Source organism: Protopterus annectens, chromosome 10.part0 (assembly GCF_019279795.1).
Source record: "Protopterus annectens isolate FY-2018-M chromosome 10.part0, PAN1.0, whole genome shotgun sequence".
NCBI classification, from domain to species: Eukaryota; Metazoa; Chordata; order Ceratodontiformes; family Protopteridae; genus Protopterus; species Protopterus annectens.
The window spans coordinates 746,736,287-746,758,075 of NC_056744.1; the positions used below are offsets into that span (position 1 = coordinate 746,736,287).

Sequence of the window (21,789 nt, forward strand, 5' to 3'; positions counted from 1 at the left end):
TATTTTCGGATTACGAGTCAAAGACCAATGCATAACCATTTCAAGCTTATTAAATCAAGGCTCTTAGATATAAACTTCAATATCTTTTCATTTTCTGGACACTGAATGTCCACTGTTCACAAAGTGAAATGTAAGGATTTGTTTCCAAATAGTCATTTTACTGAACTTCGATGCTGCTAAATGTACTTTTTGCTGAAAGAAGCAAGGTTTCTATTAGCCATGGGAGTGTGTGTGTGTGTGTGTGTGTGTGTGTGTGTGTGTGTGTGTGTGTGTGTGTGTGTGTGTGTGTGTGTTTGTGTGTGTGTGTATATATATATATATATATATATATCATTAATAAAGAGCAGATATATGATTCTGTCAAAACTAAAGTCATTTAACACCATAAATAAGGATAAAGTATGCATTCTACGGTTGAACACCCTGCCATACATGGCATATACCTGACCACTCCTTTTATGAGAACAATCACTGTTAACGTCTGACATTTTCCTGTTGTTTTGACTCAAAAAATGTAGTTCCCGGTAATGCACTATCCACTAACCATCATTACTTCTGAAAATGGGATAAACACAGAAGTGTTTCCATTATAGATTAAGAGGTGTAATTTATTCAGTAGCAGCCCTGTTAATGGCCACAGATTATTGTGGCTTTTGATGTTAAGAGATACTACTGAAGCTAGTAGTTTGATTCAGTAATACTCTTATCTTGTTTTTGTTGAGATGAGAGAGGGATAGTTGACTGCTGTGTTTTTGTATTAAATGGAGGACTTCAAATGCAGTCAGATAATTTGTGGTGCAATAAATGACACATCAACTCAAAGGAGAAATATACTAAGTTTCAAAGCATACTCCATAGTAATAGAAGCAGAGTAAAAGAGCTCAAGATTTATAGATAATCTAACAACTGTAATCGGAAAAAAACTAGCAGACTGATACAAATGCAGACATAATTTTTATGTGTAAGTAATGCGGTATGCTAATCAGTGAAATCTGCAATGCACAGAAAATTCACATTTTAGTAGGTAATGAAGGAAAAAACACCAGAGTTATTTACGGAAAAAAAAAAAAAAAAAAACATCCCTCCCATTTCAGCTTGTCTCCATTTATCTTACTACCCATGTTTCCTTGGAATTTCATTTCCATGCAGTGAGAACCAGGGAAATGAAATATTCATTACTACACAACTTCCTTTTCCTCTGAGTCCTTCTAAACACAGTATGCAGCAAACATGACCACGATGCTATAACAATCCACCACTTCATTCCTAATATGGTCAGTACTCCTCCTGTCTCTTCTAAGCCAAAGCATGAGTGCAAGCATACAGAGGAATATTCTGTTAGATCGATAAATGTGAACAAGTAGTATGATCATTCCATTACGTATGTCTGTGCCAACTTGATTATGGTGGACTGGGGAAAAGAATACGTGTGGTCTTATGTCTGCATGTGGTTGAGGGATGCAATTAGCTTTTGATTTATTTTTATTTATTTATTTACTTTTTTGTGCAAGCAGTTTCTATAGTTAATAATGCACTATCATGTAGTATTTTGGTGTTTAACCATGTGAATCATAACATTATCATAACCTTTTCTATACCATAAGCAAAATGGTAGCACCATCTGCATATCAGATGCCCAACAACTGACTTTAAAAGCTGGGTGGTGAGACTCCTTCAGTTTATACATTATCGATTCGACAAGCTGTCATTTGATTTTCTGTGCAGTTAAAACAGTGAGCAAGTTTGCATGTAGAAAACCAGTCCAATAATGCAGGTACTTTTTTTTTTGGGGGGGGGGGGGGAGAAGCAAGGGGAAAGTCACCTTTACAACCACAGGCCACAGAGCTGTCATGTCTGGGATAATGACTCAGTCAGCTATGTGAAGTACACTGTAAGGCTTGGTGAGCTTGTGGTGACTGAATCAAAGCCATAATTCTTCAGACATATTACAGAAGAAGAAACAGAGGAACGTTGGTCATAGGATGTGGTAGATTTGTAATTAGCCAAGAGTGAATAATAATAATTGATGCATTACTTGTACAAAGACAGACTATGTATTTACACTTCAAGCTGTTATCAATAAAAGTGAAGTGATACAGAGATTTTAGATTGTACAATGTTAACAACAGGTAAAACAACAAGGGGTTGTTTAGGTTCAGGGGTTGTTTAGGTTCAGTTCTTGCTAGTGGTCACTGGCTTTGTGGAATTAGTAAGTTCCTCTTAGGCCAGAGGTGATTTTCTACTTGTGCTATGATTTCTTCCCAAAGACATACTACTAGTTTGGCTGCTGTAACAAACTGTATCCCTCTTGCTTTCCCTCCCCCCTCCCTCTCTCTCTCTCTTCATATATATATATATATATATATATATATATATATATATATATATATATATATATATATATATATATATATAAAAATATATATATATATATATATATAGAGAGAGAGAGAGACAGAATTAAAGAAGAGAGAGAGAGATAAGTGAACATGTCTGTGGAGGACACAACTTACCCATTTAAGAAAAGATAAATAAATAACTATATTTATAAACAATATGATGAAAACTATACTGCATGCTCCACTAATATCAAGGGACAGGAAAGATATGGTAAGAGTTTATTGTAAACTGAACTCTGGTAGGAGATTTTGATTGTTTCTTTGATGAGGGCTGCAAAAGGAAGAAAAAAAATATTGTATCAGATTATTAAGAAATACTTCTGAACCTACATAATTAATGTTAACGAGGCATGAGAGAATAATCATAGGAAATGCATTACAATGCATAATATAAGTTAGTAGCATCTTCTCTAAAGAGGTAAGCTGTGTTTTGCTTACCCACAATGCCTTGTAGTCATATTAAATCATTGCCCAGTGCCTGTCATGTTGTGGTTATAGAGGAAAAAGAATGAATAAATAATGGAACTAAGAAATCAAGCATTACACCAGAATCTTCCTTTTTTACAAAGTCATTTTAAAGTTTAACATGAGGGTTATAATGTGAAATTAAATTAATCGTAAAGCAACGGTGCATCTTAAAGTGGTCAATACACTCTAGTGTGCAATTAGCCAAGCGTGAATGATGATAGCAGATGCATTACTTGTACAAAGATAGACTATGCATTTTACAGTCCAAACTTAAGTGAACTGGCAAGGTGATCAAAGAAACAAGCTCTACTGATCATTTAGTACTTCAGAGGTCACTGCTTAAAATATGCAGGAAAAAATGAAATATAAATTTAGATTATTAAAAGAAATAGACATGCAAGAAAGCTTAATAGATGATCTTAAGACTATACAGATATTATTTTATACCACAAAGAAAGACCAGTGAAGATAGGATTATAGGATCTTAGGATCATAGAAAATATAAGGCAAATGAGTCTTGCAACTATTTCCACCTAGCTGCACCTACCCTTAGACTGTACCTCTTTCAAGGAGGGTAAGTCCAGTCATACTAAGGATGACATTTATGAATACCCATCTGATAATCCAGATCCTCTTGATGTAAGATAATGTAAAATAATCTCCTAATAAAAATGGATACTGCATAATTTACAATGGGTGGGAAGGCACTGAGTAGTGAACCTATCAGAGCACTGCATTTTATATATGTAATACATATAAAAAGAGGATTTGTTGTACCACTCACAAGGCTGGAAAGCATAAATATTGTACTGCCTTTGCAACCTGGTTACAGTATAGTGGCAGCACTCCCTCATTACCTGACTTTTCTGTCTATACTGCATACTTGTACTGTATTTCATAGCTATTGGCTCACTTGTGATAAACATTTCTGTAGTGTTTTCTCTCACCCTCCCTCCCTATTGGCATCTTGTCTTTGTACCTGCTGGCCTTGCAGTTGCCCGCTCCTACTCTAACCCTACTCTAAATTTGATCTTGGACACTCCTCCCAGTCTAGTGTAATTAGCTCATTCTACCTAATACAGAGATAATTTCCTTCTGTTCCTCCTTCCTCCCTAAAGAAAAAAAAAAAATTGTCTAAATATCCTTGTGTTCTGACTGCTTCTCAAACATTTCTGTGCCTATGGTAACCCCATCCTTTAGTGCATACTTTAACAATATGGGAAAAAATAGTATCCTTCCCGCAAAAGAATGCATGCTGATGACCACTGCATCTTCATCCTTTGCCAAGCATTCAACATATGGTTTGCTTCTCCAACCGGTGTCACCAGCACTGCAAATAAGAAATCTCTCTCTCTCTCTCTCTCTTTCTGTCTCTCTACTCTCTCTTTACCATTAGATGGCTTGAAGACAGATAATCAGAACTGTGTTTTTCATCATCAGAACTGAGTCATGGAAACCAAGATGAAGATATGAGTATAGCTGTCATGTAATCAATACTTATTGGAAAGTTGTCAGCTAGATAGACCTGAAATACCCACGCAAGAAGTGTGTATCTCCTGGAATTTCTGTCACAAGTTTATGTATGTAAATGGCTAAGATACTTCCTCTAAGAAAACTTGGACTGAGTTCTGACTGAGATCAGAAACATGTTTCGTATTCATAAAGTTAACAATCCAGTTTTCAAACTTTTAAAAGAGTGAAAGAAAACATTAAGAGACTGGTAGCTTGATCAACATGAAAATAAAATAAATAAATAAATAGATAAATAAAACAAGCAAACAGACAATCGAAGGAAGCATTTCTTTTTGTGCAGGGAAAGAGCCCATAACATTTCTGACAGGACCCCTGTACCCCTTCCTTATAGGTTCATAGGTTTATACTAAGTTGTGGATAAGGTAGATCATTACAGCCTCACCTCAGTATGTCAATTCATTAGTACCCTGTAACATGTATCACTGTACATAATTTATTCTCCTTTCAATGGGGGTTTGAATGAGAAGATAAGGGATGAATTTATAATTTACCATTCATTCCTACAGGTTGCATTCCTACAGGGAGCTACTTTGCTTTACATCTAAGGGAAGTCTATTAGATAAAGGAGGTATTCTTTGAGAGAGTGCTATTTCAGTAGCAGGTCCTATTTATGCTGCAGTGGAAGTTTAGATCCTTTGAGTGGGTTTTTAGGATGTTGCTTGCTTTGTGCCTATATATGAGGTTGCATAAGACTGGATTCTTCGAGTCACTATAGACTCGGCAGAGTTACCTCCAAAGAGCCTTTAGGAAGCAAGGAGGACAGATGGTCAGACGGTTCTGTTCAGCAGTCTGCAGCTCAAGGAAGATATGTCCTTGGGTATATTGGTGAGGAAATGCCGTAGTCTCTGAAGTTGAATCATATGTTTAGACAAGTACATACTAAGAGTGGCATTATAGTCTATCATGGATGTGCTGAGGGAGGAGCAGAGAGGGATGTTAACTTTCCATGACCTATAAGACATACCCCTGGTAATCAGTCTTGCTAGATAAAATAATATCCTAATAAAAATGATACATGGTGAAAAAAGGACATTTCATTCTCTGTGAAAGAGAGCAGGTCTCCTACCATCTGTCTCAGTTTTGTAAGGAGTAGCATCTAAATAGCAAATGCATGGATGCCCATGTTTTCCAAAGGTTACAATACTACTTTTCTTGCAATTTTGCTTAAGGCCATGTCCAGGTAACACACTTCTTTGTACATGTTAAACCCTCTTGGAGAATCTGGAATTTAGCTGGAGTATTTATGACAGTTGTGAGTTTGCAGTTACCTGCAAATTTTGGTCAACCACAGACCTTTGATGTTGGCTTTGACATCAAAGAAATAAATACCAAACAGAAGTGGCTCAATAACTGATTGCTAAGTGATACCAGTAATGACTCTTTTTGATGACAGCTTGCCCCTATAACAATAGCTTGAATTCTGTCAGTATACCAGTTTACTATCTAGTGGGCAACTTATGAATTCAGATGCAATTTGATCAACTTGTCAATAATGAGAAAATATGGAACATTATTAAAGGCCTTGGAGAGGCAGGAACTACTAGTGTGAATGAATTTTCCTAAAACCAATACATCAATGACTTGTTCAAAGAAGGCCACCACCCAGTTTAAGAGGCAGACTCTATTTTTAATAGACCAAAACTGGTTTGGGTCAAAGGACAGGAGACTGCTGATGATCTTGTTAATATTATCTATAACAATGAGCTCCACTGTTTTATGAATATGATTAGTGAGTCTTAAAGTCTATAGTCTTCAGGGTCAGTAGTAGGTACCCATGTTTAATGGGATGACTACAGACGTTCTCCACATCTCTGGCACATATACAGTGGAGAGGCTGAGATTTATTAGGTTCCGTATCGTCTATAATGTAGTACTTGGTGTTGGCAAGAAGGCAACCTGACACATTGTCTGGACTCATAAAGCTAGTGTTTTCGGCAATGGAGCGAGCCCTCAGTTCTTTCACTGAGAGATATGAGAGGGGGGTTTGGGCATTCTGGTATTTGAAGAATAGTAAGGGAGTGAAGAGTACACAGTTTGAGCTAAATCTTTTGAGTAAAGTTCTTCTGAGAAGAGTAAACGTTGTTATGTACTGTCTCAGTGCATTGATGGATACAGCTTCAACAGTTCCTGACATAGTTGAAAAAGGCTTTGCAGTTTTCCTTAACAAATACTTACCTTTGGAGGGTTTGATTTTTTTATTCTGAGTTCTTTGTTAATCTTTTTGAGTTCACTATTTCAGATCAGGATGTTAAGTTTGCTGTTTGTTACAGACAATAACTTCCTTTGTCTTACTGTCTACATTTTTATACTAGGGTTCCTCACACACACGCACACACACGCACACACACACACACACACACACACAAGCAGTCATAACAGCCAAAGTTATGCTCAGTAGATTGAATTACATAAATAGTGAAAGCCTAAAGTACATAGTATGATCAACTAGCTACATAAGCCAAGCTGCTGCAACATAAGTGAGAAGAATTTTTCAAATGAGAGTCCAAACACAGTTACCAGCACTGCCTTAAAAAGATAAGAGGGAAGCTGTCTTACCATTGTACAAGAGAGGTGAGAAAAACACACACACATACTAAACAACACACACATACACACACACACACACACACACACACACACACACACACACACACACACACACACACACACACACACACACAGACACACACACACACATATAATAAACAACACACACACATACTAAACAACACACACACACACACACACACACACACACACACACACACACACACACACACACACACATACTAAACAGCACACACACATAATAAACAGCACACACACATACTAAACAACACACACACACATACTAACAACACACACACACACACACGCATACTAAAAGACACTAACCAAAATACAAGGTCCCATTATGTCCTCCAAGCAGTAATGCAATGTACAGTCTGCATTGTTAAACTGTCTATTAGATCCCTCTGGCAATTAGAAGAAATTGGAATAACCATTTGAGCAGTATATTAACTGTTATGGAAGTACCTCAATACAATAGAACCTTCAAACTAAAGTCAGTCACCTGTTGTCATGGGGATGTGCATCTATAAAAATACAGACACGTGCTAAGATGTATTAGAAAGACACATGTCTGTATTCCTTAACATTCCATTATTTACCCCTGGATGAGACTGAAATAGGTCCAATGGGGGTCAATGCTCTACCCTAGTTAACAAATTCAAAACAAAATAGAATAAATAAATAAAATAAAATGTATAATTGAGGCAAATCAACAATGTTATAAATATAGAAAGCTGCACAAGATTTTATTAAATTTTGTTAAACAGCAATACTATATTCCCTACGCTCTTTACCAACTAGCCTTTTAAGTGTATGACACAACAAACAAAACTGAACTAACTTTACAATCATTTGCTTGATGTAAAACATTGAATTGTACATCAGTATGAACCTGCCTGTTACATCCTAACTAGCAAAGAAGTCTTAAAACTACAACAGCCTTACATAAATATTAAATCTTGGAGGACTATCCAGGTACATACTGCTCCAAGACTAAAAAGAAGGCAAAGAGCCTTTGCTAAACCAGAGCAACGCTACACTGGTAATTGTGTTTCTTTTTCGCCTAAGTGCTACTGTTATACACAGCATTTTCATTTCCGTGAATCTTTGGTCAACGAGAACTACCGAACACCTTTTAGGAGTTCTGGACTTGCATCAGGGCTGGTACAGATACACACACACAGACATATACACACGCACATATTCACACGCACACATGCACACACATGTGCACACACACACACACACACACACACACACACACACACACACACACACACACACACACAGACACATAGACACACGCACACACGCACACACACACACACATACACACGCAGCGACGTGCACCACGTCTTGGCCACACACACACACACACACACACACACACACACACGCACATGTACAGATAAAGGCACGTAGGCATGCACACAGACACAGACATAGACACAAACACATGCACACGCATACTCATATTAATGCCAATTTCAGAGACATTTCTGCAAGGTGTACATCTCATGTTGCAGAATGGTGAACTGTCCCCAAAAGCTGTGCTAGATCATCACCATCATCAAACCACTTTTCCTGTTTTCTACATGAGGTTGTGATGTCTTGTTAACTGCTGTCATCTCTCTCGATTCAATGCCACACTTCTGCCTTCTTCGACACTCATGCCGGACTGTCGCAGATCTTCAAACACAATTCGTCCACCTCATTGTTGGATGCCACTAATTTCCTCTTACTTTCTTCCTGTCTGTCCCAAATCTTCTTTACCAAATTCTCATCTCCTTTTCTGCACATGTAACCTGTTCTCTTTGATCTTTTCTTCAATTGGTGCTACCTTGGCTTCTGCTCTTATGTCTTGAGTTTTTCTTCTGTACCACAGTGTGCATCCTACCACCCTTCTCAGGCACTTCATTTCCATTACCTCTAGCTTCCTCATCTGCTCTGCTTTTACTGCTCAGGTTTTTGTACAATACACTTGTACTGGTAGCACCACTGTTTTGTATACTTACTTTTCAGTTTCTTTGGCATTTTTCTATCATACACTACACCTGACACTCTATGCCAATTGTCTGCAGCCCCTTTGATATTAGTTGACCTCTTTATTCAGACTTCCCTTCTCAACAACCCCTCCCAGATCCTTGAAGCTATTAACCTGTTCAGCTATCTTCTCTTCTATCTCAGTTCTCAGTTTCTTCTCATTGTACTGTAGTCTTCGCACATGCTGTTTTGAGGTGCTGCCATTCTTCATTGATTCCACCAATTTCCTAGGGTGCTAGAGACATGACTAACTACTTGAACTGTTGTACTTTCTCTTCAGTCAACTTCCAAGATTTCGGCCTGGTCTCAGTTGACCTCAGAGCCTTCTCTGGCCACTGCTTGCAGCTGATTGTGGCAACCAGTGGTTTATGCTGTGGGCCAATTGTTTCACTGTGGATGATTTTGTAATCATTGATTCTACCCCAGTGCCCTTTCCATGCTAGGAGGAAGTCCACCTGAGTTGCATGTTGGCCACTTTTGTATCTGATCTTGTGACTGTATCTCTTTCTGAACCATGTGCTGGCTACTATCAAGCCATTTGCCAGACAGAAGTTAAGAATGGCCTCTCCTTCTTTATTACTGTTGTCCCACCTATGTGGTCCCAGGTAGTCATCATATCCTTCTCTGTCTGTCCCAATATGTGCATTCATATTATCAACACCAGTTCATGTTTTCCTGCTTTATTAGTAGGTCCTGCAACTGCTGCCTGAATGTACTCTTTTCCTCACTGTCACATCCCTGCTGTGGGGCACAGGCTGAGATTATGAATACTGCCCTCTCATTACACTGGAGTCTGATTGCCATGAGTCTGTCACTAATTCTGATAATATCCTTTACTGCCTTCTGAAACCTCTCTTTCACCACAATTCCCACACCATTTCTAGCCTGTCCTTCTCCTTAGTAATAGACTCTGGATCCCCAAGCCAAGCGGCTTTGCTGCACTGCACTTCCATCATGTCTCTTGGATACATAAGATGTCCAGCCTCCTCTGTACCATCATGTAATTCACTTCCAAGCTATGTCCTGTCAGTGAACCTACATAGAGTGCAGGAATTCTCAGCTCATGTTTGGCAGGTTGATTGATTTTATGTCCAGCTTTTGCTCAACAGAGCTATCCAAGGTAACCCAGGTTGGGCAACTGACAGCGTCTGGCCAGTAGCTTATTGATCCAGAGCTATTGAGCATTACAATTTGTGTACACTGGCCAATAGGGGAACAAACACCCCTCCCACCATTAGCATGGGTTCCTGGTGTTGGTCGGAGTAGGCCTGGTCCTCAACCCACTTATCAACAGCAAATACACATGCTCATCTGACATTAGTCATCATGACCAAATTACCTATAGCCATATTTTACACTATTGAGTCGCTAGCCCTGCCACTGCATGCAGTCTTTGATCCATTTTATCCTATCATGAGGATACTGTACACTATAGTAGATGGCCAAAGAGATTGGTCTATTCAACCCTTCCCCCTATAGGGCACCATGTAGCATCTGTTGCCCACAGCTCCATTCATTGGTGATTTTGAGATGGAAATACTCAGCATGTTTTATGAATGTGGGAGGAACCCCACGGAGACACAGGAACAACATCCAAACTTCAAACGGGCATTGGTCATAGGTCAGGATCAAACCTTGCACCTTGTGCATGGGAGGCAAAGACCTTAGCCATTATGCCAACAGGTCAAGCCATGCTAGATACCTGTGACGAATTCCAAGGGACAGGCATGAGGTAATTATCCATCTACTCTTTACTGGAAGTACCTGCAGTAAGGCAATGATGCAGCTGAGCGATGCAGCAAAATGGTCAGTCGCTTAAAGTAGCCATTCCTAGCCAGTTGTAATAATCAACATAGGGAAAAGGGCATGTTCGTCCATCAAGTGAGAGGTATGTACTGTGGAATTTAGTGGTCAGGTATGTTTAGGAGGTGTATGAGTGTGTGTGTGTGTGTGTGTGTGTGTTTAAGTGATTTGAAGTTGTTCTCATATTTCCACACATCCCAGGACTCATGAGCAAAACCTGAAACATTGGGTGGTAGTATCACAAACTAACTGGAAATAACTTTGAAGACATGGAACAGTTAGACCACAAGCCACCGGGAGAACATTAAAGACATTATTAGGAGACCACTATTCATCAGGCAGAATTTTTCTGTACCATTCCTTAACAGTACTTATACAAGTTGCGTGTGGGAGTAGGGCTAGGCACTAGAGATAAGACTGTGTCTTAGGGCACTTATGCAGGACATGGGAAGGGAGAAATGCTGGACACCATGGAATACGCTTTCATCTCATGCCTTATTGGCATTTACACATAACATGGGCTGGTGGATGACATTAGACACCAGGGTACTCTGCAGAGTGTGCCTGGAAGACAATTAATTAAAACAAAATCATTAAGCTGGGAATCACTTCACCAGAGATACCATAAATAGCATAATAGCATGGGTCCCTATTAATTATTTGAACTTTTCAAAGTTCGAATGTCATATGGTCGACACAATATGATCAAACTTTGAAAAGTTTGAAGGTTAAAAGCAATAGCTCTGTACGGTGCAGAATGGGAAAATTTCCCTTTTCTGGACTGAAGTGTGATCTCGGAGATGGTATATTTAAGTAGAGGGGGTGTGGTGGGTGCAGAAGTGCTTGTCCCCCTGCTCAGAGTATTCAGGTAAGTTTTTTTTTTATTTTGTATTATATTTTTGAAGTTTCAGTCTTTGCTCATATATTGTCAAACATATGAGGTTCGAAGTTTTGAAACTTCTAATATATAATATAGACCCTAATAGCATACATTAAAGGCACTAAAAAGTATTCCAACCCTGTACCCCCCACCCCCCCACCCCCCCCACAAAGGATATAATTCCTCTGTAGCACCACTAGACACCAGGGATATAATGTAGCAAATATACAAGACTGGAAAATGGGAAACTTCAAAGAGGAAAAAGACTTCACATCCTGTATGTGTGTGTTAGTATATGTACATTGTGTATGAGAGAGTGAAGGGGGTCTGCCTCTGCCAATTTTAAGTACTGCAGCAAAGTGCTGATTTGCACTTGTAGTAGTTACAACCAATTCAAAGATATACAAATTAGCCAGTAATGAGGTCTTTCCTCAGTGTGGCTTATTTGTCTCTGAATGTGATAGTATTGCATTGTGGAATCAGGGCCTGTATACTGAAAATCTTAACACAAGCCTAAAAATGTGTGCAACAATTAAGATCTACTATCAGCAATCTAACTGTCCTGTCTCAAGTAAACCTGCATATATGGATTGTGCAGTGATGCAGTGGTTGTATTGTCATCTCACAGCAAAAGGTACTCCAGTTCAATTCTTGGTTGAGGTGCCTTCTGTGCAGAGTCTGCATGTTCTCCCTGCGTCTGTGTGGGTTTTCTCCAGGTGGTCTGGTTTCCTCCCACGTTACAAAGATGTGCATCTTTAGTGCTCCTCCCTGGGCCTCTGCTGAAAATTGGCTTCATTCCAAGTTGGACTTTTTCATTAAATAAATATGTTTTATTTTAAAATAATGGCTCATTTGAGAAAAATATTTTAATGGAATGTAGTTATCTATTATGATATGATAACTCTTTGTGTTTAGAATCATTAAATACTGCAAGACAAGGTTACTGTTTTTCATAAGAAATTATTAAAAAAAAACTTTTAATACTGTATACAACTTTGTTAAAGCTTTGTATACTATGAAACTTGTTGTAGCCAATTGAGTTGTTATTCAAATCTTTTGTATAAATCACTGTGGAGCTTTTCTCCCTGGACCTCCACTGAAAATGGGTACCTTCCCGATAAACAAAAGCAAATGCATAAACTTCATTAAATAAATATTTTCTGCAGTAATTCTCACAATTTCTATAATCAGGCATTTTAAAACTTGCACAAGGGTAACACATTAAACTGCACTTTCTCTTTTAATGTTTGATATGTTAATTGAAATTCATTTACTGTTCACTGGGTTTTTCATCGATATACCCAATTGTTCCATGTATTTTGAGTTGTTTGTTCTGAAGAATTAAAAAAAATTGTATAATCTATTCTGCTGCCCATAAAGAAAAAAAATATTTGTAACTGTCACAATGTTAATGTTAAAGTACCTGTCATTGAATTTAATTACTATGATACCTATAAAATGTAAAACATTTAATGTGATGACTTTCCAGAGAACTGACTGACTGCAGAATCATTCAGAAGAACCATAATCTTTGCATATAGAGAAGTGACCGAATATATATTTTTCTATTCCCAGCAATAGTAACCCATTTTGACTCAGTTTTTTCTTGAAAATCATCCTGGTCAGCTTTCACCAAGAACCTTTGCTACTATTGCTTTTTTTTCTGCTTACTGATATTCATGTGATTTGAATATTGCTGCAGACTGTTCTGTAGTTCCATAAGAAAATGTTAATTGTTGGTCTAATATATTTTTATTTTGTTTCCTAGTAATTATTTGTAGCTAGATCAATCTAATGTTTTAATCCAAGAATTATACTTTTACTTCGTAGGTTAAAAGAATTTAGAAAGAAAAACATGAAAATGCTTTAGCATTCCGATTTTATATTTTAGTTTGATGATGATGATGACGATTATTGTTGTTGGTGTTCTTCTTCTTCTTCTTTTTCCTCTTCTTATTATATTGCAAGTGATTTTATAGTATTCAAATATTTTTCCAAATGGATTTTAAATTCAATAGAGTAACACACTTTATGTTCATTATGACCACATCTCCTGTTTGCTTACTTAATTCAATTAGTCATGAAAAAGTAGTTAACACAAATTCTGTGTTTTTTCAGATCAACATTGACTTCAATACCAGAGATACAATATCTAAAAACATCTCAGAACCAACTATCAACTGTTTTGACAATGCACAGAAAAGCATCTATAGTTTAATGGTAAAGGACTCTTTCCCAAGGTTTCTTAAGTCAGATGTGTACCAGGAGCTGATGCAAAAATCACAAACAAAAACTCCAAAGAAGTGGTTTATCTTTTAGAGCAAGAAAACTGCCAACAGAAAGAAAATGTCCTTTCTGAAACAACAATGTCCTTTGGAATGTGTGGCTTTATGGATGATGAATTATAATTTAATGGACAATTCAGACTGGTTCTGATAGTAATAGCTTATGTTGAAGATTTAAAGGACACATTTAATAAATCATGTGTTTCTTCCATATTATGCCAGATACACATTGCTTATATATTCACAATATTTTATTTATTTAAAGGTATCACTTTATTTTGGTGATCTGCTGCAGTTTTAAAAAAGCTAGATGACACTAATCAGTTGACTTTCCAGTGAGGATGTATAAACATCACTTAACTCTCTTATTACTGGGATGCATAACAAAAGCTCTTTTTTTAGGATTCTTTTCTGCACTGATATATATATAAATGGGTCTATGTCAGATGATCAAGTTTTTGCAAACTCAAAAAAAATATTGAAGAGACCATACGACTGAGTTTCCAAAAACTAAAACATCAAAAAAAAAAAAAACATTAAAAAATCTACCTTTTTTAGCCCCCCTGCACCCCCAAAACTTTCTGCAAATTATATATATCAGCTCTGAGATTGTACTACAGTGAGGAAAAGGGTGAATTTCCCAGTCCTCGATGTACCGTGATCTCCATTCAAAACTTCAAGTTTTCAAAAACTCGATCATATGGTCTCGACCATATGGAGTCTGAGTTTCCAAAAACTCTATCAACTGATAGGGACCCAGATATATATATATATATATATATATATATATATATATATATATATATATATATATATATATATATATACATATATACATACAGTAGGCGCTACACAACTCACCAAATGTGCACTCAAACTGTAACATAGTGACAGTATAAAGTTTTGTCCAAAATTATTCCTATAGAGAGATATGATTTTCATCTGCTTTTATTGAAGAAATATTTCAATAATTTTTAAGGCTGTAATTTAAATATATATTGTCATAACTCTTCCTCTGTCATGTCAAAAAAACAAACTACCCCAATATAAAAGAACACTTTCATAAAGGAAATGACTGCCTCATGATAACAGACAAAGCTTTAGAGAAATAATATAAAACAGTCAAATATTACTGCATGAAGAAACATATTCATAGATATAATTGATCTATGCACTAATATATTTGGTTTACTTCTTGCAGTACAACTACTTTCAGCATTATCGTGATGCATATTTCATGTGTTTCCCTAAATTTAAATGTTGAAATGTTCCACTAAAAAAATAATTCTTTGTGTCCTAATCACCATTGAAAAAGTATGTCCCATTTTGCATGAAGATTCTAACAAGAATGCCTGCTGAATCAGGAATGTTTTTTACAAAACAATTATTCTAAATTTTTGTAATATAGTTTTGCAAACCAGAAGTGATAAATGAAACCTTAAAATGTAAAGTTGCTGAGGACAAAACTAGGTTTGTAGTGGTACTTCAAAACTCTTGGTCATAATCACCTTTTAACATTATTTTCCTGTTGACCTTTCTTCTGACCATTGAAGTCTGCCTCCACCCTTCTGACAGACATGCTTATAGCCCTGAGTGAAAACATTTCAGTGCATTTATTTCTTGAAGAGCATTCAAGTTAGCTAGCAAATAGCATCATCGTCATCCAGAGAGAGTTTTGTTTGACCTCTACACTTCCATGTGTACATGTCTGTAGTATTCAGCTGCATGATATGTAATGGGTTCTTTTAAGGTATGGCCACAGCTCCACATATCATACAGTCAAACCCTACCATCTTTGTGAAGCCCCACTTGTGTGATCTCTCATATCTACCAGGCAGTGTAGCCCCAAATGTATTCCCAGACATTCATCCCAAATAGAGGTGAGCAAAGTCTCATATTTTTTCCTTTCAGTAACAGTTTATCCTTCTGCTGAAAACACCCATCAGATCAAACTAGCTCAGACCATAGCCATGACTTTATTCTTGCATGCAAACAATGCTACCAAAACTAAAAATACACTCATCATATTTTATTTCATTTTGAATACAGCAAGACCTATATTTACAAACAGTTATACTATACTAAACTTTACTACTAGATCCATGTCTATGAAGAAAAAAAGTTCATCCACTTGCCACCTTACCTACATTATTTTGAACATATTTGGAGTGTACTTTCTACTGTTTTAATATTTCCAAACAAATCTCCGTATCCAGAAAACCATAGCAGATGGGTGCCAAGTATGTATAGAGACTTTGTACATCTTCATACTGGATTTAGAATAATACCATACAACAGCATGCACTGTGCACAATATTGTTGCAGATATGCAAATACTGGCAACTACAAGTACAAACAATCATGCACCTCATATGACATTCATATTGATATACAAAATCAACTTAGTATATCTGCTAGAGGAAACCGGCTATAGACATTAAGGGAAATAAGGGCAAATTTTCAAAATGGATATCAACACAAAGGTCTCACTGCATAAATAGATTATCAAAAAGTGATACGTCACTCATACAAAAGCTCTACAGAGTGTGTTAATTTGGGAACACATATAAAACCAAAAAAAGTGTGTGTGTGTGTGTGTGTGTGTGTGTGTGTGTGTGTGTGTGTGTGTGTGTGTGTGTGTGTGTGTGTCTGTTTCTGGGTGAGCTATGTATTTTCTTCTTAAAATGGTGCTAAGCGTTTTAATAGTCTGGGTGTCATATAGCAAAACATCACTTTTGATTTGGTGGTTTTGTTCAACTTTTAATAAAAGTCAATAAATCTTGTTAAGTTCTATAAATATAGTTTCCTTTCTTCACCATGCTGTAACAGAATAAGGTTTTTAATTGTGACATCAAACATTCCCACTGGCAGACCTTTTTAGATTCCTAACATGCAGTTAAGAAGGCGGAGTAAGGGAACACTTTAAAGGGAGAAATATCCAAGGAAAGACATGTTTTCTCATTTAGCTCAATAATTTAAAGTGTATTTTCATATAATTCAGTTTATGATGACATTATTTTCAAAATGAAATAAAAGTTTGGCCATAAAAGCTTGGCCGCTCGTCCTAAAGAAGTGCAAAAATACAAATAATCAATTAATAATCTATACATTGTCATATATGTAAAACTAATAATGTTAATGTATATAACATAAATGTTTTTATGTTGCTTCTTCACTTTATTTATTTAACATTTGTTTACCGGGAAAGTCCAACTTGGAATGAAGCCAATTTTCCTCGGAGGCATGGGGAGAAATGCTCTAGATGCAAATCTTTGTAGCACGGGAAGAAACCGGAGTGCCCGGAGAAAACACACACATGCAGGAGGACATTCAGACTCCACACAGAAGGCTCTCCAGCCAAGAATCAAGCCAGAGAACCTCTTGCTGTGAGTTGATAATGCTACCACTGCACCACTACGCCATTCAATCAGAACTTATCACAGCTGTCACTGGCATTCCTTCTGAATCATAAATGGGGATCTATAAAGACTCACTTTATAGAGGCTCATTTACAAACTATAACTATATATGATAAGCATATTGTAAGCTAGAACAAGTCTTTATCAAGGCTTCTTATTGAAACTTTGGGGCTTGGAACTCCAAGTCCTGAAACGTGAAAAAAATACCAAAAAAGAAAAAACAAAAATGCAATAGAAAAGCAAATACTGAACATCGCTCTTCTCATTTTAACTTATTTTTTGCAAGGGCAGGTCCCCTTGCACTCCTTTATGTGGGTAGATATGCTTCTCCATAGCCCTGTACTTACATATGCTAACTCTGAGATCACCATACTTTGGAGAAAAGGAATATTCCAAGAAATGACAATTATATCTCAGACCATATTTTTGGTCATTCATTCTTTACATTCTGGGACTTGACATTGATGAGTCCTGATATTTTAAATGGTTATCTTTTTATAAATATCACTCATATGGTACATTTATCAACTTGCTAATTGCTATATATTTTCTTGGATTGGTGCAATGACCTTCAACCAACCCTTTCAATTGCTGTGATGACTTGAAATTAACATTACTAAACAATGAAATAATAGGAATGTACAATCCATTGGTTACAGTCATGATGGTACAACAAAATTAGTTCAAACGATGCTTAGATGACTTGAAAATAAAAAAGCAATAAACTCACAGACAATTGAGAAGGGCAGCCCATATCTGTAGAAGCATATTATTCAGTAATCATTTAATTGACATTTTCTTTTTCTGAAGTTTCTGTTTAAAAGTGTAGATAAATAAATGATACCTTCATTAGAAGACAAAACTGCTTTGCTGCATTGATTTATTTAGCTATTGTTTCAGTCATAATTATAGCTTAAATTTTAGGAATTAGAAAAAGTTAACTATTCACAATTCTGTTAAACATTCTGAATGTCTGGCACATTGGCTATCTTGGGACAATTTATCCATGATTAATCTAATAACACCTATTATTATGAATAAAGGATTAATTGTGTACACACATTGCCTTAAACAAGCATTAGCACTTTGTTAATTCTATATTTCTACAAATTTAATTAAAAGTAAAACAGTTTATCTTAGATTCATGTCAGATGCTAATTGCCATTTCTAAACCAACTAGCACCTTGTTTTACTTTCATATGATATGCAGCACATAGTAAGGAAACATGGATTAACTTGCTGTAGCAATGCCATTAGTAACAATATAGTCTGCATTAATGTCATTGCCAATGGCAGTTGTCCATATTAGCTGTATGGTCTGAAACCATAACTTATAGCTTTATATAATATTTTGAGTTGTATGTAACATTGACTTAATCGATTCTGGCTTATAATTTGAAGTTCTGTAGAAATGCTTTATGGTATATTGTATATGCAAATAATGGCTTTTCATCACCTAGTACAATATCTACATCCAATAACTAGTTTTCTTTTTGTTAAAACATATTATGTAGTAAATTGCATATTAATGCACTGAAGTAATAGAGTGACTCAGATAAACTTTTGAATATCAATAAAGTTCTGTTCTATTTCATTGCCTGTTGTCAGCTCTGATTTTGTTTCACAGATGGAGTCATGGGATAATCTGCTTAATCTAAAATGAGATAAAGTAATCTTTAATTTGCAAACTTTGATTCAGGTTACAATTTGTCTTTGAAATTTATTTCAAATACACTTCTAGACTGGGATTCCCTGAAGTCATGGTCCACTCATCACATGGAGTTTCCACTTTGGCATGGAAGTAATGCAGCTGTGGGAGTTGATAATATGTTGGGGGGGGTGAAGCAATTTGCACTGGGGGGGGTGCCGAGGTCAAGGGTACAGCATGTTTCACAAGATGCATCACTAGTGGCGTCACAAGTAAATCTATATAGAAATTTTTTGCTGCATCCACAAACACTTTGACTTCATTGAGTTGAGTTTACAAAGGGATTCCTGTGTTTATAAAGTGCCTGTCATGTACACTTCAGATAGTTAGAGTGCAAATGGTCCAGCCTGGTCCTCCGTGGATAATACTTTTGCTTTAATTGCAGATTTTGTAGGTATTTGCAGGCCAGTGCTTTCAAAACATGGAGTGTGTAATCTTGTGATTAACATAGTATATACGTTGTCAGACAGTTTTACACAGAGATTCATTATAGTGGAGTCAGTAAATCCTATGCATGCTTTCTTGAATTACAGAGTGCTTCATTAACAAAAGAAAGTTTCCTTACTCTTGCAGCTGAGAATGCAGACAGCCGATGGATAATAAAAATGGCAAGAAATAATAGAATAAATCATTACCTACAAAATTACTTTCTTACATTAATCTGGCAGTGGAATGCCTTATTGCAGTCCTTATCAATTAATATGTATTTGCTTATTTATTTACTTTTTTCAATATTTTGTTTAGGTTGTTTAATATTCCTTTTGTTGTATATTTTCAAATTACTCGAATTGGCCAGAAGTCCAATCTAATATTATGGCATTAGCTAGAAATAAATCAGAAATGGTACTTGGTGTTTGTAACTTATTTGTTTAGGACCAGAATTCTCTGACTTAAGTCATAAAATCTGAGAACATATTAAGTTGACCTAATATATCTGCAATTGACAGCTGAGTGGTAGCATAAAAGGTTAAGTAGTCATATGTGAATATGAGCTACAAAACCAAGGCAGAATTGTGATGAAGCCTTTAAATTGATACAAGAAAGAATATAATTTTCTATATATTGTGATGGCTGACTATGCTTGTCTTAAACAAAAAACAGAAAAATATGGCATTACATGATATACATTTTAGTCTAGCCAATGCCTAACTCAGAGATGTGACAGTGGGTCTTACATGGGATACTTCAGGCAAGTTGCAGTAATTCAGCTGAGTTTTAACAACTGTTCATGAGATACAAAATCTGGACAGAATTGTGGCACACCCTGAGATTCACAAAAGGCTTACTGATATAGATTCCTTAAATCAGAAGGTTTCTGTATTGAGGTAAGCCATTTCCTATTCAGAGACCTCTGTCAGAACAGAGTTTTCATTTGCTGGGGTTGTATCATGAAAAACTGTTTAAGCACTGGATCTGCATGCTAATGTAGCAGTCTGGGTAGTGGGTGATGCTAATGAGCCACACGTTCTGCCCAAGAAATGGCAACAGCTCCTGATTAACTCTGGAGAATGAAAAAGAGAATCCCTCTGGTGAATTAATTTTCTCTCTGAGAAGAAAAAGTTAATGCTTTCTTTTGACAGGATTTACCCATTCACTGCTGTGTGTGTAGACACAGCTCCTACCTACTATGACCACCAGCAAGTACAGAGGATCCCTTGTTAGCTTGGGTGAGAACATGTGAGTCCAGGCTTAAATGTAACTGAATGGATATGTGTGTGTGTGTGTGTGTGTGTGTGTGTGTGTGTGTGTGTGTGTGTGTGTGTGTGTGTGTGTGTGTGTGTGTGTGTGTGTGTGTGCACGTGTGTGTGCATGTGTGCGTGTGAATATGTGCGTGTGTATATGTCTGTGTGTGTGTATCTGTGCATCTGTGTGTGTGTGTGTGTGTGTGTGTGCATCTGTGCATCTGTGTGTGTGTGTGTGTGTGTGTGTATGTGTGTGTGCATCAGTGTGTGTGTGTGTGTGTGTGTGTGTGCATCAGTGTGTGTGTGTGTGTGTGTGTGTGTGTGTGTGCATCAGTGTGTGTGTGTGTGTGGGGGGGGTGCATCAGTGTGTGTGTGTGTGTGTGGGGTGCATGTGTGTGTGTGTGTGTGTGTGTGTGTGAATATGTGTGGGTGTATGTGTGCATCTGTGTGTGTGTGTGTGTGTGTGTGTGTGTGTGTATGTGTATGTCTGCATCTGTGTGTGTGTCTAGGTGGTCATGTTTTCAGGTGATTATAGTCTTAACAGTACACATTACTTAAGAACAAGAAAGGAAACAGTTACACTAGGCAGTCAGTGGTCTATCACATAATAGTCTATGCTACACAGACGATCTCCGTATTAGCTCCAGCAACTCTAAGGTATGCTATTAATGGAAAGGCCCTCTGTGTTAACTCCAGCAACCATAAGGTACACTATTAATGGAAAGGTCCTCTTTATTAACCCGTAGCAACTGTAAGGTATCCTATTAATGGAAAGGGCCTCCGTATTAGCTCCAGAATTTGTAAGGTATGCTATTAATGGCAATGGCTCACACAGATATATGCCTATATTTTGTATCGACACCACTGGACAAGCTCAGTCATAGAAAAGTGAGGTATTGACTCAGTCACTCAATGTTGTAATGAAAAGACACAGTGGGAGTTCCACTGCACTCCATTGCTCAAGTGGACTAGTTAAAAACATGCTCGGTGAGTGCATA

General features: G+C 36.9%; 1 protein-coding gene across 1 annotated transcript in view; it reads left to right on the forward strand.

The window, feature by feature from the left end:
- LOC122814197 (regulator of G-protein signaling 21-like) overlaps window positions 1–14,460 on the forward strand; it is a 115,836-nt gene extending 101,376 nt beyond the window's left edge. Inside the window, exon 3 of the mRNA XM_044086803.1 lies at window positions 13,816–14,460. Coding sequence (XP_043942738.1) covers window positions 13,816–14,016 — 201 coding nt within the window. The 3' untranslated portion in view covers window positions 14,017–14,460. The remainder of the gene's footprint in view (window positions 1–13,815) is intronic.
- Window positions 14,461–21,789: the final 7,329 nt, after the last annotated feature.